Below are 23,244 nucleotides of genomic sequence, written 5' to 3'. Positions count from 1 at the left end.
TCTTATGTCAAACGAGCTGTTATTTATAACTCATATCTGTAAAATTGTATTATTTTATGAGTGATTGTTTGTTCATACTTTCGTATGAAATAATGATTCCTTCCATAGGATACGTTGTAAATCTTGTTATTGCGTAATCTGAAAGATGTTGAATTTACAGTAAACATTTCCCTATGCCTTAATTAATAACCAAATTCATGTGTTCGAAGACAGGGGACATGATCAGTTCCAATTTGTTAGGCTTAAAAGGTCAGCGTAGACAAGACAGTCATTTGTACACATACAGGACGGATAAGAATTACTTTCTGGACGGATCAAGTTACATACTGGAATGACCTGCAATCACATTGTCATAGGCAGTGTGACAAGACAACAAAACTTACTTATGTACAAGAATTCTATTCACTAGAGCTACTTCGTTTCACAAACACAATCAGCAAGAAAAGGTCTCTAGAGAATGATGTCACTTTTCAGTTGCCCTGGTTAGATATATCATTATTGTAAATAACGATCTTGCTACATTAGGTTATTAAATTGGGCTAATTTTCTCATACATAATGGATATTTGAATTGTAATTATTGCAAATGCTCTTTTATGTATGCATAAAGCATGTATATATATATATATATATATATATATATATATATATATATATATATATCACCATATTTCAAGGCAAACAGTCTTTTGGTTTAATTGTAGATATAAGAAATTTTACACAATAATTTTCAAGTGATGAAAGGGGCTCTTCGTTTTGAGTAGTTTTCAACTAAAACATCTTAGATCTCTAGAGTAAAAGGCTGAACTTAATCAATAAAACATTGGTCCTCTGAGGTTTGTTTCCAGATAGAACACCAAACACTTCCTTGAGGTTAGGTTCCAAATGTGCGTTAGTTTAGTCACCATCTTTTTTTTTTTCTTTTGTAGTCTTTGGAAATGACATAACAGTTGTGAACCAGAGCCATTTCAATTTGTCTGTTCATGAATCATACTGGAAAATGTATTGCCCAAATTGTGGATTTTTCGGATGTTCCTTAGGGTGACAACGTTACAGCCTCTTTTAAAACTAAAAGAAAAAATGATGGAGAGTTAAAAGTGACTGATAAATAAAAAAAAAAATAAGACTTGGAAAAGAGCTAAATTTCCTCAAATATGACCCTTAATCCAGTCTCAGTACAGCAAATGCTTAAAAGCTTTTTATCCACTGAAGGAAAATTCTATACAATCAACCATTCATTTGTCACAAGACCTGACAGCGGTGGTGGGCTTTAAATTGCTGAAACATTATCATTTAGACTAAAGCAGGCAACACACATTAAAAGTCGTGACTTTAAAAAAAAGAAAAAATCGTTGAGTGGTGAAATCTCTCCAAAAGGAACTGAAGAAGGCTAGACAGTTCTTGTATGAACAACGCAAATGTAAGGCAAACAGTCTAATGTACAACTAAGAACTCTACTAAAGGTAAATGCACTGGAAACTTAAGTAGACTTAAAAAGATACTAGAAATGACTTAACTAGTGTTAAAAAAAACATTTGAAAGGGTCATGTTTTAAATGGTCTCCGCTGCAGTATAACAAATCCTTTACTAAAACGAAACATATTCGGAGGATGAACGCTTGCGCCTGGAATACAACCCTAACGCCATTGAAAGTCTACACGGGAATGACTGGTATTGTAGCTTTGGTATGAAGTGTATTCCCAAAGACAGACATGGCTAAGATAAAAATGTATTGTTAGAATACTGCTCGTGTTAACCCAATACACAAGGAAATTTCATCTTCCTGATTTGTAACAAGATTTGAGGATTTTTTGTTCTAGAATTTATCAAGACAATACCGAGATTTGTAATAAATCTTAGAGTAACAAGAAATAATGTATCCGGAACATAAAATTCTCAATAATGTCAACATCTGTGGAATACTGTATACTTTAATACAAGTTACCTTTATGGAATACAAATTAAGATAAGGTAGTGCGTCATCCCTCAACCTGGTTGTTATATACATTGAACTCATTATATCCATGTTAACCTACAAAACCTTCCGAAACTTTGAACTCTCTAGTTCATGAACCCTTTGAGGCAACAATCGTTTTCTATTGCAGAGATGGGTCGCGCATATCTGCGGATAACTTGAGCTTCTTAGTGTTTGGCCCCTTCAAGGGTGAAGACGCCGTGCGTCTGTCTATACGATTCCTTTCTCTTCTGAATACGGTATTCCACAAGGAACAAGACGGCTGCCACGAATTCTGCCACTACGCCAACAACAGCTGAGGAAAGAGGCAAAATAGGAATAAATCTCAAACTGCTTTTTGTCGTCTAACCTGAATTGCTTTGTGCAAGTCAAAATAATTCAAGTTATGTCGTGTTCCTCAAACATCATGAGATAAGATGGTAGAATTTTTTTGTAGCTTGTATCCCGAATGACAGTTTAAAATATGGACATTACAACAAAGAAACAGAAAATTCTATAACCAATATGAAAATAACAAAGTTGGAGACTTTTACTCGACTTTCTTTAAGATCTGCATCATTGAAAAACATAGGACATCTGACTGTAAAAATTTTTGACGAAATGTCAACCTCCTGAGGTCATGCTTACCTAAACCAAATGACCAAGAGAGGTGGTTATGATCCCAGTGGGGCATCCAGTCTCTGTTGTCACCCATTGCTCCGAAGATAATGACTGCTATGAATCCAAATACCCCTTTAAAAGAATGAGATAGAACTTAGTTATTTGGAAAAAAAAATAAATCATTCCTAACTTTAAATATAATTACTGTAATGATATTCTCAATCGCTTTATGCTGGTGATGTTCAGCCTAAAATTATGCTAAAAGAAATGTTCTTCTATCCACTATCACCCAATTTAAAAACAGACATTTTATCTTAGTTTCACATGTTGGTAATTTATTCTTTCATATTATTACGATCAACAACCTTCAGAAAACTAGTTCCAAGGGCTTACTAGTTCCAAGGGCTTAATAATTATTGCCAGAAAGTCCTCAAATTATAATGCCTAGTTCACATCTTTCAAACTAGAAAAGTTTTAAGCTTCTATCCTCCATTCCATTATGACAGAAACGACGAAGTGATTTGGATAAGAGAGGAAAATAAAATAAAAGAGGACTTCTGCCATGGAATTAGGGACCTTGAAATGAAAGGTACTGTACAAGTTTATATTGCCGATGGATTATACACACTGTTACCTGAAATGACTACACAAAGCAAGTCCTAGTTCGCAGGTATGATTCAGATGACTTATGGGATGAAGCAGTAAATTCAAACTGCCACTAAATATAATGGATACGTTTAATGAAAGCCACATATTTACAAAGAATACTGACATATTTCTAAAAAGTACTGTGTGAAACTAGCCTCCAGTAAAGAGCAAAAGTTTTACAACGTGTCAATCTCTTGGTTCTTTAGTTTAATGCCAGCTGAAAATAGGACTTGCAATTTCATGAATAAAAGTAACCTAAATATCTTAATATCGGATAAAAAATAAATTAAAACTTGAATTAGAGAAATGTACACTGAAAACTGTTCAAGTACCTATCGGAACTTTATAGTTTGACTGGATATAAACCCTTTTAAATAAGGAGTCACTTACATGAGATGAAGAGATCAATGTATGCCAGCTTCAGGACAGGCCTCTCGAACTCTTCTCCGGGGCAGAAGACCAAGATCCCCGTCAAACCGGTTCCAATCAGTGAAAGTGTGAAGCAGAACGTGTAGAAGACTTGCACAGTGACGAAGAACGCTGGAAAAAAATGGGAAGATTTTGTTATCATCATTCATTGTTTGAATGCATTTCTGCGGTATAATATAAAACGATTTGATTCTGCAACAAAATATGCTTCCGCATAAGGAGAGAGAGAGAGAGAGAGAGAGAGAGAGAGAGAGAGAGAGAGAGAGAGAGAGAGAGAGGAGAGAGAGAGAGAGCAGGCAAAGTCTTACAGCTGTTTGAAGCGTAGGCTTCTCATTTAAAATATTAGAAAAATTATGAAAACTAATGATCTCTTCAAGTTAAGGCAAGAGTTACCTAATAAAAGGGATGTCAATTGTTACTAATTATACTAGTTATAAACAAGATAACTAAACGTTCTAGCACACTATAGTGCATTTGTCAGGAAACTCGTCATTATGTTGTAATTTTCCCGGAGATCAACGAATTATTATCATTGATTAACTAATACACTATGAGTACACATGAAGTAGTATAAATTTTAGAGTAAGATTATAATTTAACGTTCTCTAAATTTATATCAGGACGCAATATTTGAAGTTGTTAGGGATAAAGAAGTGCTGTGGATTGGAATAAAAATAATATGCCTGACTGATTTAGTGTGGGCTTCCATGTTCTTTACTTTAGTCGCAATTTAGTAAGGAACTGCATCTAAAGGGAGCACAATTTTTAATGTATGTATAATGTAAGAAATAGGATATAATGTCAATCAACTTTTCTAAAAAAAAAAAAAAAAAAAAAATCGGGCAAAGAAAAGGAGATCACGAGTGAATACAAGCATGTCTTAATGCATTTTCACCCCTAAATCTCAACGTGTACATCTGAAATCAATAGTGATTTTAAATTATAACAAATAAAAGACGGGATTAAAATTAAATCTTCATTTCTATTTTTGGGTCTTTATAGTTAAGCCAAATTATCCCAGCGCTGGGTACGGGGAGGCCATTGAGCAACGAGTACAGGGAGGAAAAGTCATGGAATGAATTTCCAGATTTCGAGGTGTTATTTGCATCAATAGAAAAGTGTCACATCTTGACTAAGTAAAGACTTGATAAAACTTCCATTACATACAAAATCACTTAATATATATAACTTTTGAATGATAAATAATTTGGTCCAAGGGGAGACTGACCATTGTTCAAACCTACCCTTAATGTTTTTTTTTTTTCTTTTTTTTTTTTTTCAACCGTAGAACTACACCAGGTAAAATGCACGAATTTCATTGTCTACTGATGCATCCTAAACTATTGTTTTTTTTTCTTCTTTAATGATCAGTATCAATCAATGAGACACTATTTATCAACAAACATTTGTGGATTTGTCCCCTCAACTGTAAAGGAAATTCTGTGGCATGAACCTAAGAAATTGGTGATATATAACGTTGAGAATATAATGAGATTTCAAAATTAAAAGTTGGCGTCGCTTATCGTATAAAGGACCTAAATAAGTAGCAATGAATGGACGAACGTATAGGAATATATTAGTGGAGAAAACAAGCAAAATTTGTAATTAAATAGAATAAATTATGATCAGAATTTACCAAGAAACATACAATAAAATTCACGCTAAATATGAAGATTCAGTCTGTGAATGGCGATGCGTGAACAATACTCAAGAATCAGTGATATTTTACTAAAAAGGAACATCCTGCAATCTAAAGAAAAATTAGTTACTGAATTTGCACTACAGACTTAATTGTGTTTGAAAAGTTTGAACACTGAAATTAGTGATAAAGCTCTATCGATCCATGTTCAAAATGCCACATATCTAGATGAACTTTTTTCATGTTTATGCCTCAAAATCCGTGCCCCAGTCCTTGAATTACGCTGCTTGGATTCACAAGAAAGAAGACTAGGATGAAGACATAACTTCCTCGTTGGAGGTACAAACATGGATTCCGTACCCGGAACTGATGTCATGTGATATTAAAGGGTTATGTCAGTCAGAGTGGAATTCGTAATCTGAAGTTTTGTTCCCTTTTAAAGTTTTCTTTGGATATTTGTATATTTACAAAGAATGACAATATTTGAAATATAAGAAGGTAAGAGAAACATGGAGGAGAGGAAGAAGAGGTTGTTCGTTGGGCTAACTGTTAACAGTACGACAAAACATTCTTCTCAGTGTATTCGAATACTTCCAATCTTAACTAAACATCTTAATGATTCCTTTCTATTATGCAGCGTTAGTTACAAATATTAATTTCTTGCCAGTGTGGCACAACATCCCATGTAAGGATATCTCAAAGTGAGTCAGAGCTCAGATTGAATGCGCAATGATGAAAGTCATTTTCCATTATTCCCAGGCTCCCAATTTGGTAAAGAAACATCAGAATGACCGTGGATCATCTCTCGAATTGACGGAAGGGTGTCTCGCCCAATGACCAGCAGAAGTAGAAATGAACAATCATTTTCAAGTTATTAGTGTGTTGTGGAGAGTCAAGAAATTGGTCAATAATGATCGTTTTCCCATGGGTGTTTTCATGAAATATCAATAATAATAATACTGATGATAGTAATAATAATGGTTTTAACAAAAGCCTGGTACTATGTATTTTCTTTACGCCCCACATTAATAATCACAGACTATATACATCATTGCGTGGAAGAAAATCTTATAATGAACATGCCATTAAATATTTTCCCTAGATCGTTAAGATGTTTATATATCGCTAACAGCATAATTCATAGTGATTCACTCAATATTTTATTGGTTTCGTCATGTGAATGCAACATCGTACATTTATTCTTTCTCTCTTTCTTGATTTTTATTGTCTCTCTCCAGTTTGATGAGCCAAGTGAATTTCTCTTTAGGGCATCTGTCTATCATTCACCGTATTGCCTGAAATCAACTGTGATCATCCAATTTATTCTATTATCAGTGTGAAAATTGGTTTCGAATCCTGACTGCCATAATGTTAGTTCGGAAGAATGTCGCCGTGGCCATTTATTTTTTCCTCGTCCCGATAAGATAATTATTTAGAGATAGGCTATACAGCATTTTACAAATAGGTTATAGAGTATTTATCAGAAATTCCCTAAAACACATAACCATGTAAGAGATTTTATCTTCGTTGTGTGAAACTTAGTCGAAGACGCAGTAAGATGAGAAATATTGAAATATTCCCTGAAGGACATTGCATATGACCATTTTGTTTTTTAGTGCTGCTTTGTAATTGAGATTTGTTCAGCACCTCTAATCTTGTCATTGATCCGTGACTTCTAACCTTTAATTCCTATAATGGTATAAAAATTTCATTAAGCGGTGCCTTTGTTAGAAATGTCTCTAGTTCTGCTTCAAGATTCCTAAAGGCCATCCATGCCCCCTACCCAAGCGCTGGTGTGTGAGGGAAGTGGTTACATCGTGCGAGTACATATTCATCTGGCATTCTGTGCTGCATTTGAAAACATATTCGTCTAAATAAAGACAAAATCACGTGTACAACGATACGGTTTCTAAAAGATCTTTAAGTAAGGATATATTTTTACAATGAGCATCAATGCTTTTTTTTTAATTTACCGTCTAGATTTAATAATGATTCTTACAGATATTCTCATTAGTAATAAATGTACTTGGTTAAGCTTACACTGAAAAAAAAAAAGATTACCATATCCTATATCCGTTTTCAGTTTTGTACCTAACTTTTATTAGTAACTAATTCCCATTGGTTTTGCCATGATCTGATCTGAATGATTACACATTGTTTATATGGATGGATTATGTGTTATATTTGTGCTAAATTATTGTTTGATACGACAAAACTTTCCCTGCTAAGTCTGTAATTGTGCTAGATCTTATTGAACTAGCACAATTACAGACTTAACATGGAATGTTTTGTAATTCTGCAGTTACGAGAATCTCCATTAATTTTCTTTCCAATAAATGTTCAATTGACCTTGACATCAACCCCATTTCACCTTTGATGAGGAGAAATATAAACAGTACTCAGATAAAAATAAATCCCCCTCAAAGGAAATCCATTGTGTTTCATCTAAATACCCCAAATGGAACGAATTTAATTTGCGCTAAACATCCCTGGGGTTGGGGCCTGTGAAAAAATTCAGCGCTTACGTTCCTATAGAGATAAAACCCTAGTTAACTTATCACTACAAGTTAGGTGAAATAGGACAGCATGATATGGAGGAAAGGAATGAAGAACGGTGATAAGTAGAAGGCAATAAAGTAAGTGGAGATAGGGATAAAAAGAGGTGTACTGATGGCACTAACCCCACTGCGGAGAAAATTATCCCCAATGATCACTGACATAACCAATAGTCTGATACAAAAGAGATAAATTCACATTAATATGTGCAATATTATTTGTTCTCAATTTTGAGAATATTGACAATTTAAACAAATACGAAATACTTCCACTACAAAATACAAAATAAATGATTATAATTTATGTCCAAGCTTTCCATTGCATTCTTTACTATCATTACATCTAATATGATACACTCATAAACTGATGTGAAAAGCTAAATGTAAAAACTGGATTAAAATATCGCGTGCCATTAGTATTTTGCAATAGTTGGTAAACAACCTTTTTATCGAATGATCGTATGTTAGAAAAATTAGATACAATAATCTATTCATTTTTTCAATTATGAGTTGGCATTTTTTTCTGCCATCAAAAGCTTGTATCATTAGACATTCTTTTCACATGTTAAGACAGATGCAATTTTACTTAACTTTGTATTGCTCCCCTCCAGCATATAATAAATTTCAACAATCGATTATCAGCTGTAGCTTTAACATTCAAACTATAGCGTTAAATGCTGATATTCCCTTCTTACCCAAGTTACTATAAGTTTTGATTACATTTTTCTATAGTTTATGACTAACATAATTTCTTCAAGTTATATATATAGTAAGTTATAAAATGTCAATGATTACATAGACATGCATATCAGCTTCTGTTACTGATAGTGGATACATCTTAGGTTGAGTATATGATTATATACATATAAAAATTTTCTTTTACCCTGCAAGAATAAAATTATCTATCTTAGATTGATGTCAAAATATATTTCTCATCCGGATTTCTGTCAAATATGGAATAATAGTAATAAGAATAATAAACAATTACTTTTAATATATTTCTTTGAAAATACTAGCTGATTTAATACATATTTCTTTAAAAATACTAGCTGATTTAATCTATATTTCTTTAAAATAATAGCTTGATTCAATATATACTTCTTTAAAAATACTAGCTGATTTAATATAATTTCTTTAAAAATACTGCTGATTTAATATATATTTCCTTAAAAATACTAGCTGATCTAAAATATATTTCTTTAAAAAGACGAGTAGATTTAATGTATATTTCTTCAAAAATACTAGCTGCTCTAAAATATATTTCTTTAAAAATACTAGCTGATTTAATATATATTTCCTTACAAATACTAGCCGATCTAAAATAAATTTCTTTAAATAGACGAGTTGATTTAATGTATATTTCTTTAAAAGTACTAGCTGATCTAAAATATATTTCTTTAAAAAGACTAGGTGAATTAATATATATCTTTAAAAATATTAGCTGAATCCTGATTTCTTACTGCATGATGTCACTATATAACATTTCCACTAAATTAAAAATTTCATCCACTTCAACCATTTCATCATTTCTATTGTTTAAATTATCACGATCATGGGACATCTATGTGATTTAATGAAGCACTTCACTGATTGGAATGAAGCACTCAAATTAATCATGAAAGTTTTAAAATGTTTTTCCATTGTAATAAGGTATTTATTTAGCTGACATTATATAAGACTTACGTGTCTGCAACATTTCCCTAACATCTTCATATCCAGTGGTGAAGGGATCGAAAAGCCACCGACATCCTACGAAGAATCTCTCCCTCTGCACGTCCTTAGTGACCGTCAGGCTCCTGAAGCACTGGGTCCACAGGCCTATTCTGTCCATATTTGTCCCGTAGGCCTTATTCTCAGCCTGTAGCCAGTACGTGGTGAACATTCCGATTGTGATCAGAATGAAGGCTATAGTGTGGAAGGCGATGGCCCACCATCCCGAGGTAGTGCGTCTGTCTCTGGGCGGAACTACCATTTTGGAAAGCTCGTTTCTCTCTTAGTCGAATTTAATCTGTTGTCAGAATCTTATAACAGAATAACTCTGTTTCTGTTAATATTTTCAAGATCCTGAATTGCTTCTCTTTATATTTAATGAGTGACAATTATGTGATGATGTATTTCGTTTTAAAGGAATTTGATCACTTTCTTTGGGTATTTCAGTATTGTGTTTTTAATTGAGTGAAATTACCTGCACATAATAACAATAACCTATGACCTCTATGTAATTCGATAATCTACGGAAGACCCCAGAATCTCCCTCGATTGTTTTCAAATACTGCGAGACGCAGCTTGCTCACGTACGTTCCTCATATGAAGGTTATTGAGAATTTTACACATCGTCAATATCTACGCCCATCAAGTCACCTATTCTTTCATTTTATAACTCATGTAATAACAATATAATCAGAAATTGAAGATCAAGAGTTGAACTGGTTCTTAGCGTATTTCACTCACGTTTGCCAAAACACATGAACACCACTAGTAATTTCAACACCCAGCCGTCTACAGGTGGAAAGGATACTTTCAACGTGATTTTTTCTATCTGCGTTTTTCTAACACAATTTCACATATCGATAACACTCCAGAGTGCCTTCACAGACACTCTTGAATAGCTCAGGTTGTATAATAGGACGAGGGCGTTTCTTAGTTACGATAAATGGAAGAGAGTTTCGTTTTGGAGTGTTGTGCTGGCTTCGGTCTCCCACCGTTTACCTGGCCTGTACTAGCCTCGCAGCAGACCCACCTACCTCACACCTGGCCAGGAGGCTCAGACACGAGGCCCAAGCAAGAATATACTAACTATTATTGTTGGTTTGATTCTTATGAAGTTTGAGTATCTTGTCAAATTTTATTTTGACATTTATTATATTAGTCAGGAAAGTCCAGTCCAGTATCTGCAGAAATATTTACATTTCGTGACGAACATGTGAGTGATTGCTTTGTCGATAACAATCAATCTGACATTGATTGGAGCATTTTGCTCATTTAGAATGTTATTCTTTTAAATTGCCCCGTAACATATAAACAAATGTTGTTACATCGAACACTTTCACTCCAGAGAGATTAGAAGAACAAACATAATTAAGAATAGAACAAAAGATTTCACTTTTGTAATGTGGCAACGCTGCACAAGGATATACCTGGGTGTGGCTGGGGGAGCGGGAGTATTTGAATCAATGTTTTTTTCTTCAGCTTTTTCTTTGGTGAGTAAGAAGGATGAGGTCATTAAAGACTCCAGTGTGACAAAACATGCAGCAAAGACTTTATTTGGACACTAATGCCCAATGCAGTGGTAACGGCACCAGTGTTAAATAAATACATCCAGAAAACCGCAAAAGGCAAACATAATGAAAATAAGAATTTTGAATATAATTTTCTATTTTTTCATATACTAATGTTGTATCTATTTTTATATAAAGCAGCTTTTAAAAATCATATTCTTTATATTTATTTTGTAAAGTATTTTTTCAATAGTAGTTATCAACTTTTATATTGTTTTTTTTTTTATTTGATATCTTCAGCAGTTTGCATCAAATAATAAATATATCATAACATATGCATCTCATCACCAGAAATGAAATACCGTTGGTTAATTACCATTAGTGATCCTGAAGATGAATATTGCATGATATTACACCACTCACCTTCTTGCAACTATTCGTCTACGCAGTAGAACTTGAATATTCCTTGTCAATAAACGAAAATACGGGGAGTAAGATAAAATAATATGGGATAAATATTCATCCAAAACGGACCACGTTCTTAAGTTAACGTTGGTAATTTTAAAAGATTTTAGTGTAACGGATTGCCCTTTGATCCTGCTCTACTGAAAGGTTTGATTCTTTGATGTCCTTGCTTGTGACTGATTGGCTTTTGGCTGCGAGGTTAACTTTATTAACGAGGAGATAACGGGCCACCTTCTGCTCACAGTAAAATATAGTGTTGAAATTTGTTTGATCAGTTGGGACAATCGGAAACACTGGAAATACAATAAAGGCATTTGAGAAAAGTCTGCATCCCCCATACAGAAGAAATTCATTAAGGAGTAACTGCCAAATTGCTCTTCACACTCGCTGCATTACTTTTACATGTAATCTGCTGCTTTAATTCGCTGTCCGTTTCTAACTAAATTATATGTTTTTTTTATCCATCAAATCGAAGTTAGTGGTATTTCGTGAGGCTTAATTTTACTCTACTTTTACATTAAGAGCTGTTTTCGTGGCCTTATAAAGTTATATGAGGAAGCGCAGTTAATTGAAACTCATGTCAGAGAGAGAGAGAGAGAGAGAGAGAGAGAGAGAGAGAGAGAGAGAGAGAGAGAGAGAGAGAGAGAGAGAGAGAAGCCTATCCTGTACATCGGTGTGAAAATACTTCCACTTCAAGAAACCTAATAATATTCCGTTGTTTTCATAAGTTTTTCATATACTGAAGTTAGTCGTACGTTTGCATTACACACACACATTTATATATATATATATATATATATATATATAGTTACTTAGTGGGTGTATATACATAGTGTGTGCTTCTATGTACATGTAGACAAACACATTGATAAGCAAAAAAATTCTCCTTGAGATTTCATATAGGTTATTGAACAAAATTTAAAGTAATTATACCCGTACTATTTTTCTGCCTTTGAGTAATTTTTGTTGAAACAACTTGAGATGTTAATAAGAGGTAAGAAATTGCATCAGAAACCTGCCCAAAGTATGTTGGCCACTAAGCAGAAAACAACCAAAACCGGTTCGCAAAACTCGCCTTCTCTCCTAAGGAGGCATCTTATTTTCTTTACGTTTTTCTCCCTTCCCACTCATAAACTGCTTTCGTTTTATATTAAAATATTCTCAAGAAATTGGTTACTAAGTTAATATTGAATAAAGGAAATGATCTATAATAACATATTTGTGTGTATGTAATATATATATATATATATATATATATATATATATATATATATATATATATATATATATATATATATATATATAATGTATATTAAAAGAAGGATAAGCATGGGATGGAAAGGTTTTGGTAAGCAAAATGAAATTTGAAAAATTAAAATGTCCCTTTCTCTAATAAGAAAAGTATTCAATCACATGGTCCTACCAGTATTAACTTCTGCATCAGAAATTTGGAGCCTTACTAAAGCCCAAGAACATAACCTAGATACAACTCAAAGAGCCATGGAAAAAAATAATAGATTAACAAACTAAGAAAATTTGCGGATATAGACATGCATAGAAAGACCATAAACAGATGCGAGTGGAAGGACATGCTGGAGGCCTTTGTCCTGCAGTGCCCTAGTTACGGCTGATGATGGTGCACGCACACACACACATACAGATGTAAATATATATATATATATATATATATATATATATATATATATATATATATATATATATATATATATATACATACATATATTCATATGTATATGCAAATGTCCAGTATATATGAGTAAAATATCGTAAATCATCTATTATAATGACACATACAACCATGTATATATAAATGAATAATATATATATATATATATATATATATATATATATATATATATATATATATATATATATATATATATATATATATAATTTTATATATATATATAGTGCAAATAAGTAACTGATTTTTGACCGTGGAGACAAAGGTAACGGGCTGTCACATTTTGCAATGTCTGTCTTCGACACTTACACGTACAATACTGCACTGTGTTGATGAAATAACAGGGAAGGGTTCAATTTTCAGTTTATGATCGACATTTACCCTTTTAATATGTTACAGTCTACGTAACCAGTTATTCGTTATTCTTGGATTTTCATTTCCCCATTTTTCTTAACATAATGAGAACCCCTATTTTTCATAATGATGTTTGGAACGAGTTTCACAATTATGGAATGCTAACTTGATCTCTATACTCCTTACACTTGACAATTGTCCCTAAATCTTTACTAAACAAGTTTTTACTAAGGTACAAATGCCACTATGGTTGCAAAACTGCATTCACTGTGCCAGTGGGAGGACTTGGTACGAGTTGAAATCTCCTGCAGTAATTAAAATGCTTTGTTCCCGTTTTGATGTATTGTTCGTTACATTTGCTACGGGGATTCTCTCATTTTATTTTTGTTGTTATTGTCACGTGTACTTGTTACACTATCACTAATCCTTGTATCATTTAGGTCACAGTTAATGAATTATTTTTTATGTTATTAATGTTCTTTTCGTTGTTACTGTTGTAATTTATTCTTTCCAATTTAAAAATGCTGTAAATACACAATGGATTTTCTTCTTCATCCATTCATTTGGCCGCAGTAATACCACGGACTAAATTCATCCGCAACGCAAACTTACAAAAAAATTCGTTCCTATCTTCATGTTGTGCTATTTGAAATTACTCTTCTTGAATACTATGCATACATTATTTTCACAATGCAGTGGTAAGCGATTATACTCAATTGTAGCCAACCCTTGACATCTCAAGCACCGATGTATTTTCCGTGACCAGCCTACCAGACGGTCATAAGAAAGCCATAATAATAATTTTAATGTTTTCATATTTATTATAATTTCAATAATAATTATAATTCTAATAATTATTTTCTTTTAACATAATAAAACCCAATGACTCACAAGAATCATTTCCGTATCCTATCCTATGTACAAATTTGGTAAAGAGAATAATACGGAGGACCTTTCTTTGGCCTTTAAAAGTGAAGAAACATGTTTTGCTCGTGACCTATCCGATGCAGGAAGACCACTTTGACATTTTCTTTCGCTTCTTTCAACGGCATCTACAATTCTCAATAGATACTACACAAGTGTAAATCTGGTAAGCAAATAATTCAATAAATTTATAAGTGCAACATAATAAATGTACTATTCTAATTGCAAAGGTTCCAATATCTACGTACTGTATTTAATATGATACAAATTTCTAAGGTAGCACAAATATCGAATATTAGTCTTCCTTACATCAAATATCTTTAAATGCATTCGAAAAAAATATGAAGTAACAAAGATGAAACTAAATTTTGTAATGGAGATGGCCTGACATTACTTTTCTTTCAAAATGTCTTAATCCGTTGACACCCGAGTAGGGTACACATTGCACAGCCCAGACGGGGCGTCATACAGCGTGGATTACATTAAGGACATACTCCCCCTCCCCCCTACCGCACCGCTCCAGACACATGCCGGGAAACTCCTCAATCTGGTTCACAGACTAAAAAACAATGCACTATACTAGAACGTACTTGAAAGAGTCTGCCACGGCCGACAGCCCCCTCCCCCTCTCCCCACCTTCCATTGCCCGAGTTTACCAGAGCAACCACATTTGTATAAACCAGGAACGAACAGTTACAGAAATGTTGGTACTATGACACATGAGTTAATCTAATGAAAAAAACTTTAATCTAAATTTATTTAGAAGTATGGCATTTGTTCTGTCATTCTGCGTTTGAAATAGAGGGCATACAGGTTGCTCCGAAAAAATAAGACCCCAGTCCAACATGAAAATGGTGTAAGCTACAAAATAAACCTACATTCAAATAAGTTATTATTTTAAACGGGTGGTGATTCTTTAGCCCGATGAGTCAATCTCAAAACTTAGAGAGCCGGCCAAAAACATTCATATACGAAATATTGAACATTTAATGAGCTAAAAAACTTGGTTGAATCACAAAATAATTTTAAGGAAAATTTTCGACATTTTGTTAAATGCTCCAAAGTCTAGATATATTTCATTTAGTTGCATCTGCATTATCCAAGTCCCAATCTTATTTGTCTACGACTCACCATTCGGTGATCTTTAAGAAGCCACAGAAATTCTTTGAAGGAAAATTTGCAGGTTCAAGACTGAAAATCTTATCGCCCACTAAAAAATAAATCTGCAACAGGCGTCGATGTCTGAAAATTTAGAGAGCCTACCAAGAAAATGGTGGTGCTATACAAGATGAAGAACGGTAACAATTATATCTTTACGCTTTACGTAAAAATTTTATTAAGAAGCAAAAAGCTGGTGTTTGATAACTACAGGAAGTATAAATTCTAGGGTTGTTGTGGCCTGATTGGTAACTTCTCTGGCTGGTGTTTGCCAGACGGGGGTTCGAGTCCCGCTCATACTCGTTAGTGTCATTAGTATCTGCAACCTTACCATCCTTATGAGCAAAAGTTGGGGGGGGGGGGGTTTGGGGGAGCCTATAGGTCTATCTGCTGAGTCATCAACAGCCACTGCCTGACCGTCCATGGTCCTAGCTTGGGTGGAGAGGAGGCTTGGGCGCTGATCATATAATAAATATATGGTCAGTCTCTAGGGCATTGTCCTGATTGCTAAGGCAATGTCACTGTCCCTTGCCTCTGCCATTCATGAGCGACCTTTAAAACCATCTTAACATTCTAATCAACATACAATTGGTGAAGAAATCATATTTGTGCTGCATTGATGAATGTAATAGTTTGAAATAGTCAATCACTGGCATAGCTTCTGAAGGACCAATCTTCAGCTGCAATATTCCAAACTTCCATGTGAAGTTGATTATTTTTATCTTTGTATGATACCTAAAGTTATGGAATCATAATGGGTAATGCATTTGCTAAATAGGAAGAAACAATGTGCCTGTGTTAATATATATATATATATATATATATATATATATATATATATATATATATATATATATATATATATATATATATGTGTGTGTGTGTGTGTGTGTGTGTGTGTGTGTAAATATCAATCACAATGGCATTTAATATCGAATTCCAGTGGATATACTTATCAAAAGATAGAATTCGATATGAAATGTCATTGTGATTGATATTTACATGGATTAAAATCCTGAGTGTCAGTGACACATTCACGTGTGTGTGTGTGTGTGTGTGTGTGTGTGTGTGTGTGTGTATGTATATATATATATATATATATATATATATATATATATATATATATGTGTCTGTATTATAAAGATAGGTGGCAGGCTCCGGGTGAACTTCCAAGTAAATGCTGGAAACAAAAGATTATACCTTACCATTTTCCCTTCTTCCAGGGCTCCCCACTTTCATTATTAGCCAAAGAAACACTTAGCAGCAATTTTATAGTCTAAACATACATTAACTGTATTGCCCTATATAATTAAGTCTTATTCATAAAACAACATCTTCAGCAAACGCAACAACAAACTGATGACCTTGCTCATGTAAACTTTAAAATCGCTTTATAACTTGGTGGAATTAAAATACGGGTAACTTTTAAAACCATATTAAACGAAACACTCCCTCTTCTCTTAATTAAACGCATTGCAAGATTTGAAAACAACTTGCTCAAGTTTAAGTAATTAGTCGCACAGCCATCTATGACGAAAAGCTCGCCATTTTGTATCACAGGCGTTGTAGTGATTTCGAAAGCCTAGGAAGAGCTCATTTGATTTTCTTTTTTAAGTTTCGAAATTAAGTTTAATTTCATCCCTCCTTTCCCCCAAACCACACAAAAACACACACACACACACACACACACACACACACACACACACACACACACACATATATATATATATATATATATATATATATATATATATATATATATATATATATATATATATATATATATTATATATTATATATGTGAGAAAACAGACTTGTCCTCTTCCAATGAAAGAATTTGGGAAGAAAAACTATACTCTTTGGTAATTTGAACATTTTTTTTTTTTTAAGCAGTAACTGAACAATAATTTCAAGAGTTTTAGGTAAGGCATGATAGGCACAAACAAAAATGAAATACCAGAGGTAATACCATACTGCTTTATACTAGTAAAGGATAACTTTAATTTCTATACTTTAAAAGAAGTGTTGAATGTAAGCATCACTTTTTGTACGATCTTTTGAAATCCTCAGTACCTCAATAACTGTCTTTGAATAAACAGATGCTGTATGTCCTTCAATTATCAATTTTGCATTGCATTTGATTAGCTTTTTAATTCCCTAATAAACTTTGAATAGGTAAGATTAGAAATAAAGCGAAGCTTTTAACATATGTTAAACATTTTCAAAGGAATATTAGCTGGTGGGATGTTTGAGTTGCTTTCATGTTATTTTATGTAAGGAATACCAGGATCCAAATATCAACAAAATCTAAGCGTACAAGCAGTGTTGGATTTGCAAGACATTCCGTTTTTATGTTGGTAAGACTGATTTAGTAAGTGTCTGGGAGTAACAGCAAATGCCACTTGGTAAACATTTGTTAAAAAATTATTCATAAATAGATAAAATCTAAAATATTTATAAAAAATTTTGCTTTAATATAAATAAAAACAGTGGAGACTAATGTGCCTGTATAAAATACTTCGAATCTCCTGAGACTTATAATAGGAATATAAAAAGAAAATCATAGTAGCAACTGTGAAACAAAATTTCACGCCACAGCAATTCAAGTGTAACTGCTGTCTACATTGACTTGGATACCTCATAAGATGTTATTTAAACGTCCTCCATGTCACACCAATATTGAAGAGTAACTGTCTTTTGAAGAGAATTGAGAAATTTTGTATACTAATCGTGTGAGTAGGCCAGAATTATGAAATACCCTGTTTTGAGTTGAAAAGTCAACATTTGTAATGGTATTTTATTTCATTTAGTTAAGTGTTTATATTGAATAGTAAAGTATGTTAAGAGATATTCTTCAATTTATGACATTGCTGAACTGTAACTATTATCGGTGTCCCACGAGAACATTTTCTGTTAAGTTGGAAGTGGTAGAAGTTTGCGCTCGTATGGAACTGCTCAGATGAAAGTGCTGGTCACTACTGTGTAACGTTTTTAGAAAAGACTGAATGAATAATAACTCATAAATTGGACATGTGTGACAGAGGTGATAAATCGGAAAACGAGGACTATATGACTGACATCACTCACAGTAGGCCGCCCTCTTGTTAAGTTGGTGTTTGCAGTAATGGCGCTAAAAATGACCTTGACAAAGTTATCCTGATGTTTAAGATGCTTAAAATTTCTTAACGTGTCCTTATGATTTTCTTTTATAAAGGCGATTTGTGCGTAACAAAGGCTTATACTACTGACTATAAAATACATTGCTCACTGTCACCAGATGTAATTTAATGGTTACAATGACCTCTTAGTTATGGCAACTGGAACGATACCTGTCCTTGGAGCAATGGTGAGGCTACTGGTTCCAATTGTTGCATCATTGCCTAATTTGCCACTTAGGATTTGATAACATAATAGAGCAATGGGATTAAAAAGCTTGAATGATATATAAGTAAAAAAAACTGTTAAGAAAATTCATATTAACCATTTACTGTACCTAGGCTTTATTCATATGAAATTATTTAAATTTTCATTCTCGCTCTCTCATACACACACACATACATACATATATATATATACATATATATACATATAATATATATATATATATATATATATATATATATATATATATATATATATATATATATATATATATATATATTCTAAATTATTGTTTTCTCTTGATGCACCCGTACAGTCAAAAGCTACATTGTTTTCAGTGCACAGTTTATTTTGCTGAAACTGTTTCAGAAAACGAATTGAAGAAATGAATTTAACTTTCTCACAGTAGTTGCTTGAGATTCGATTTTATCCACAAGTGTAATGGTCTTTAGCTCTTAAAGAAGAGAAAAAGATATTGGATGTTGATATCTTCACTTTAAAAGTCACTTTATTTCTAAGTCAATGAATTTAAAAAACTTTATAGAGTATTACAGATAACTGCGTAAAGGAACAACAAATGAAACCTTGACCGCATTCTTCACCCCTTCAATGAACCATTGTAGAGGAGGTTGGCAAATAAGCACGAAAGAAATTAGACACTGCTGGAATGCACTGATTATAAGCATTAAGGAATGGAAACTAAAGTTCAACTGGTGTGACAGATGTGAATGATGGTGTAGGTGGAGGAAAATATCACCATTATGATGTATTTGGGGTATGGAGAGAGAAGGGTATCTAAAAACACGCACATATATACAATATACATTATTACTGCTAGAAAAGCCAGAACGCTAATTGGAAAAACAGGATGCTATAAGCGCAAAGGCCCCAACAGGGAAAAATACCCCAGTGAGAAAAGGATATAAATAAACTACAAGGAAGTTATGAACAATTAAAATAAAATATTTAAAGAACAGTAACATTAAAATAAATCTTTCAAAGAAAAACTAGAAAAAAACAATGAAGAGAAATAAGATAGAATTGTGAGCACGAGTGCACACTCAAGAAAGAGAACTCTACCCAAAGACACTAGATAACCATAGTACAGAGGCTATGGCACATCCTAAAACCAGTGACCAATGGTTGTATTTTGTAGTATCCTTCCCTCCTAGAAGAGCTGCTTACCATAGCTAAAGTCTCATACATCTTCACCTAGAGGAAAGTAGCCACTGAACAATTACAGTGTATTAGTTAATCCCTTGAGTGAAAAAAAAATTGTTCGATAATCTAAGTGTTGAAAGGTTTATGAGGACAAAGAATGAGTCGTAACCAGAGAGGGGGATTTAATATAGTACTGTTTGGCCAGTTAAACGTCCTCAGCGGGTAGCTGGTGCCCTAGCCAGACTACTATCTCTCTCTCTCTCTCTCTCTCTCTCTCTCTCTCTCTCTCTCTCTCTCTCTCTCTCTCTCTCTCTCTCTCTCTCTCTATATATATATATATATATATATATATATATAATTGGAATCGAACTTTAGTGTATTCGAATGAAAGGCAAGTCTCTATCAGTCATGTCTTCCATTTAAAAAGACTAGGATTCGATCCCAATATGAGGTAGAAATTTATTTCTATTGAACACGAAATTGTGTTGATTTACACACACACACACACACACACACACACACACACACACACACACACACACACACACACACACACATACATATATATATATATATATATATATATATATATATATATATATATATATATATATAATGGTATAGATAGCCTAACCGGGAGGTCATGCTCATGCACGTAAGATACGAATGACCAATTAATTTTCGTTTCAAGTTTTCATAAATTTTTGTAAGATGAACAAGATAACTTTTTTGTTTAAAATTGCCCCCTATTCAAAGACAGGCGTTTTCTACCTTTAAACATGCCTAAATATGAGATGAAATTAATCAATAGAGTGGACGTTATACTCACGTCTCTGCAACTGATCAGCTATGACGTGCGTTTCCTCATCCAGAGTCCAGTAACATCCGTCGTATATTCTGTCGTACCGATACGTGTAGTCGTGGTAGTTGGTGAAACATACTTCCCACAGACCTGTAACAAAAGGGACACATTTTAAAAGGTATAAAAGAAACATTAAAACTTTTAGCAAGTTAGTAGATCGTGAGAGTGGAGCGAGCCTTTTTGGGGACCTTTGTTGAATTTCTCAATAATATCCCGGTTCAACTCAAATGTTTTCTTTTGAATTAGCATACCTTTAAGTGAAAACTTTAGCTTCATGTTCTCTCTCTCTCTCTCTCTCTCTCTCTCTCTCTCTCTCTCTCTCTCTCTCTCTCTCTCTCTCTCTCTCTCTCTCTCCCCCTGGTATTAAAATTAGCTATCAGAATCTGCAAATCAATTGTAATTAAAGTATTTATAAATTTTGAACAGAGAACAAATCTTAATTCCATCCAAAACAATGCAATTATTTATCAACAGACAACTTAAAATGTTTGGATAAAAGCTATTGGGAAAAGATAATGAGTAAAACGTGAAGATTTATTTATACAATCATTACTTTATCATTTTCATAATGCGTTGAGTATTTCTTTTATCAAGTGTATTCATGTTTTTTTTCTTTTGTTTACATTAAAAGCGTCACAAAACCTTGAAACGTTTTGCAAAGCATCACATCAAGATTTTTTTCCTGGAAAACATTCTCTAATGAAGAGTGATTTGATACACATAAAGACAGAAATATAATTGTTCACGAGTGCGTTGATAAATTAAGTCTATTGGAAATCGGCAAACAGCATATTTGCATGAATCCTACGACCATTGACCTTAGACTTTTATACACAAACTGCAAACATACAAATATATCCTAAAGTAGTTCAAGTATATAATCATTGTGAAGCGATGAACTAACATCGTGCAAATTCAGTTAATACAAATTTTCTTGAATATTACAGTCGTGATAACCGATAGTGGTTACATCGTTAATACTGGTACACTGGATTTGATTATGGATACAAATAACTAATGATGGCATTGAGAAATTCTAGTTCTGGATACTCAAGTTAATTCAATAATTCATGTGAATAATCGGTTAATTTGGCTAACTATTTTTCATGTCTTTGCTCTTTAAGATGCAAGTTGTTACATACATTAATATTTGCACACACAAACACAAATATATATATATATATATATATATATATATATATATATATATATATATATATATATATATATATATATATATATATACTGTAAACATATACAATGCTCATTACAGGATACTAAAAAAATTTCATATTCGTAGTTTTTAGAATTTACCATACACCATACTTGATGTTTATAAATGTTTATATTAAAAGATGTGGAAATTTCATTTGACCTACACATCAATATTTTAATTCTTAGCATTTAATGCAGCCGTTCGTACCATATCAGATTTGGTTTATGTTTTTTTTTTTCTAATATTGAAATAAAGCGAAATCTTGGTAACTTGAATGCAGTCGCATGGCTCAACTATTCCATGAACCCATTCTTATATCATACTTCCGGCATATTTCTTGCTCCAGTCACAATGTAACACACATAATATAACCTGGACTTTACTTCATTTTCTAATGAACCTTTAGTAGATCTGTAATGAATGAAATTTTCTGACCACTTGTGGAGTAGCACACATTGACACTGCATGTAATCATGCATGGCGTTGTAAATCACTTTCTTTTTCCTTACTGGTCGTTTTCCTATGCTAATAAAACTATTAACACACTTTCACGATCACATTTTCTCTTTTACTTAAAAATCCAGAATGATAATCACCTGTATTAAGAAAATGACCGCCCTCCATATCCCCATCATTCTGTAGCCAATACGGAGAACTGAAAGATATGACGATCGCCAGGAATGAAATCCCAGAGATTACTTGACCCCAAGGGTAGGTCGTAGGTTCGTAAGTTTCATAAGTACTCATAGGCATTTTCGCACCGAAATTTTAACACTGCAGGGGCGTATCATAAGCCAAAACACACACCAACACCTCCCAACCCAACCCTAATGCTTTTCATGCCACCTTCGTGGTCCGTCTAGAAAACTGTTTTGTGTATACTTCTTCCCATGAGGAGGTGCCATGAGTGTGTTCAGGAATTTACAGTTTGGACATATGTCTTCAAAAGTTTGTT

The 23,244-nt window shown here is 33.2% G+C and overlaps 2 protein-coding genes across 3 annotated transcripts in view; one reads left to right on the top strand and one right to left on the bottom strand.

The window, feature by feature from the left end:
* The window catches only part of LOC137632570 (uncharacterized), a 261,407-nt gene that overhangs the window by 161,257 nt on the left and 76,906 nt on the right, over positions 1-23,244 (top strand). The gene's annotated exons all lie outside the window — the stretch shown is intronic.
* Positions 652-23,166, bottom strand: LOC137632510 (uncharacterized). 2 transcript variants are annotated; one of them, XM_068364477.1, is made up of 5 exons: positions 22,886-23,166; positions 21,041-21,163; positions 3,613-3,762; positions 2,602-2,706; positions 653-2,269 (listed from the first exon to the last, which is right to left on the bottom strand). In XM_068364477.1, exons 1-5 carry the CDS (start codon positions 23,040-23,042, stop codon positions 2,142-2,144), a joined length of 663 nt encoding a protein of 220 aa, XP_068220578.1. In that variant the 5' UTR covers positions 23,043-23,166; the 3' UTR covers positions 653-2,141. The 2 variants fall into 2 exon arrangements, with proteins under 2 accessions (XP_068220577.1, XP_068220578.1); XM_068364476.1 differs by lacking the exons at positions 21,041-21,163; positions 22,886-23,166 and adding an exon at positions 9,529-10,574 and having other exon boundaries at positions 652-2,269.

The sequence above is a fragment of the Palaemon carinicauda genome, chromosome 41 (genome assembly GCF_036898095.1).
Source record: "Palaemon carinicauda isolate YSFRI2023 chromosome 41, ASM3689809v2, whole genome shotgun sequence".
NCBI lineage: Eukaryota > Metazoa > Arthropoda > Malacostraca > Decapoda > Palaemonidae > Palaemon > Palaemon carinicauda.
Note: the sequence above shows the minus strand (reverse complement) of the source record. Positions and strands in the feature narration are given on the sequence as shown.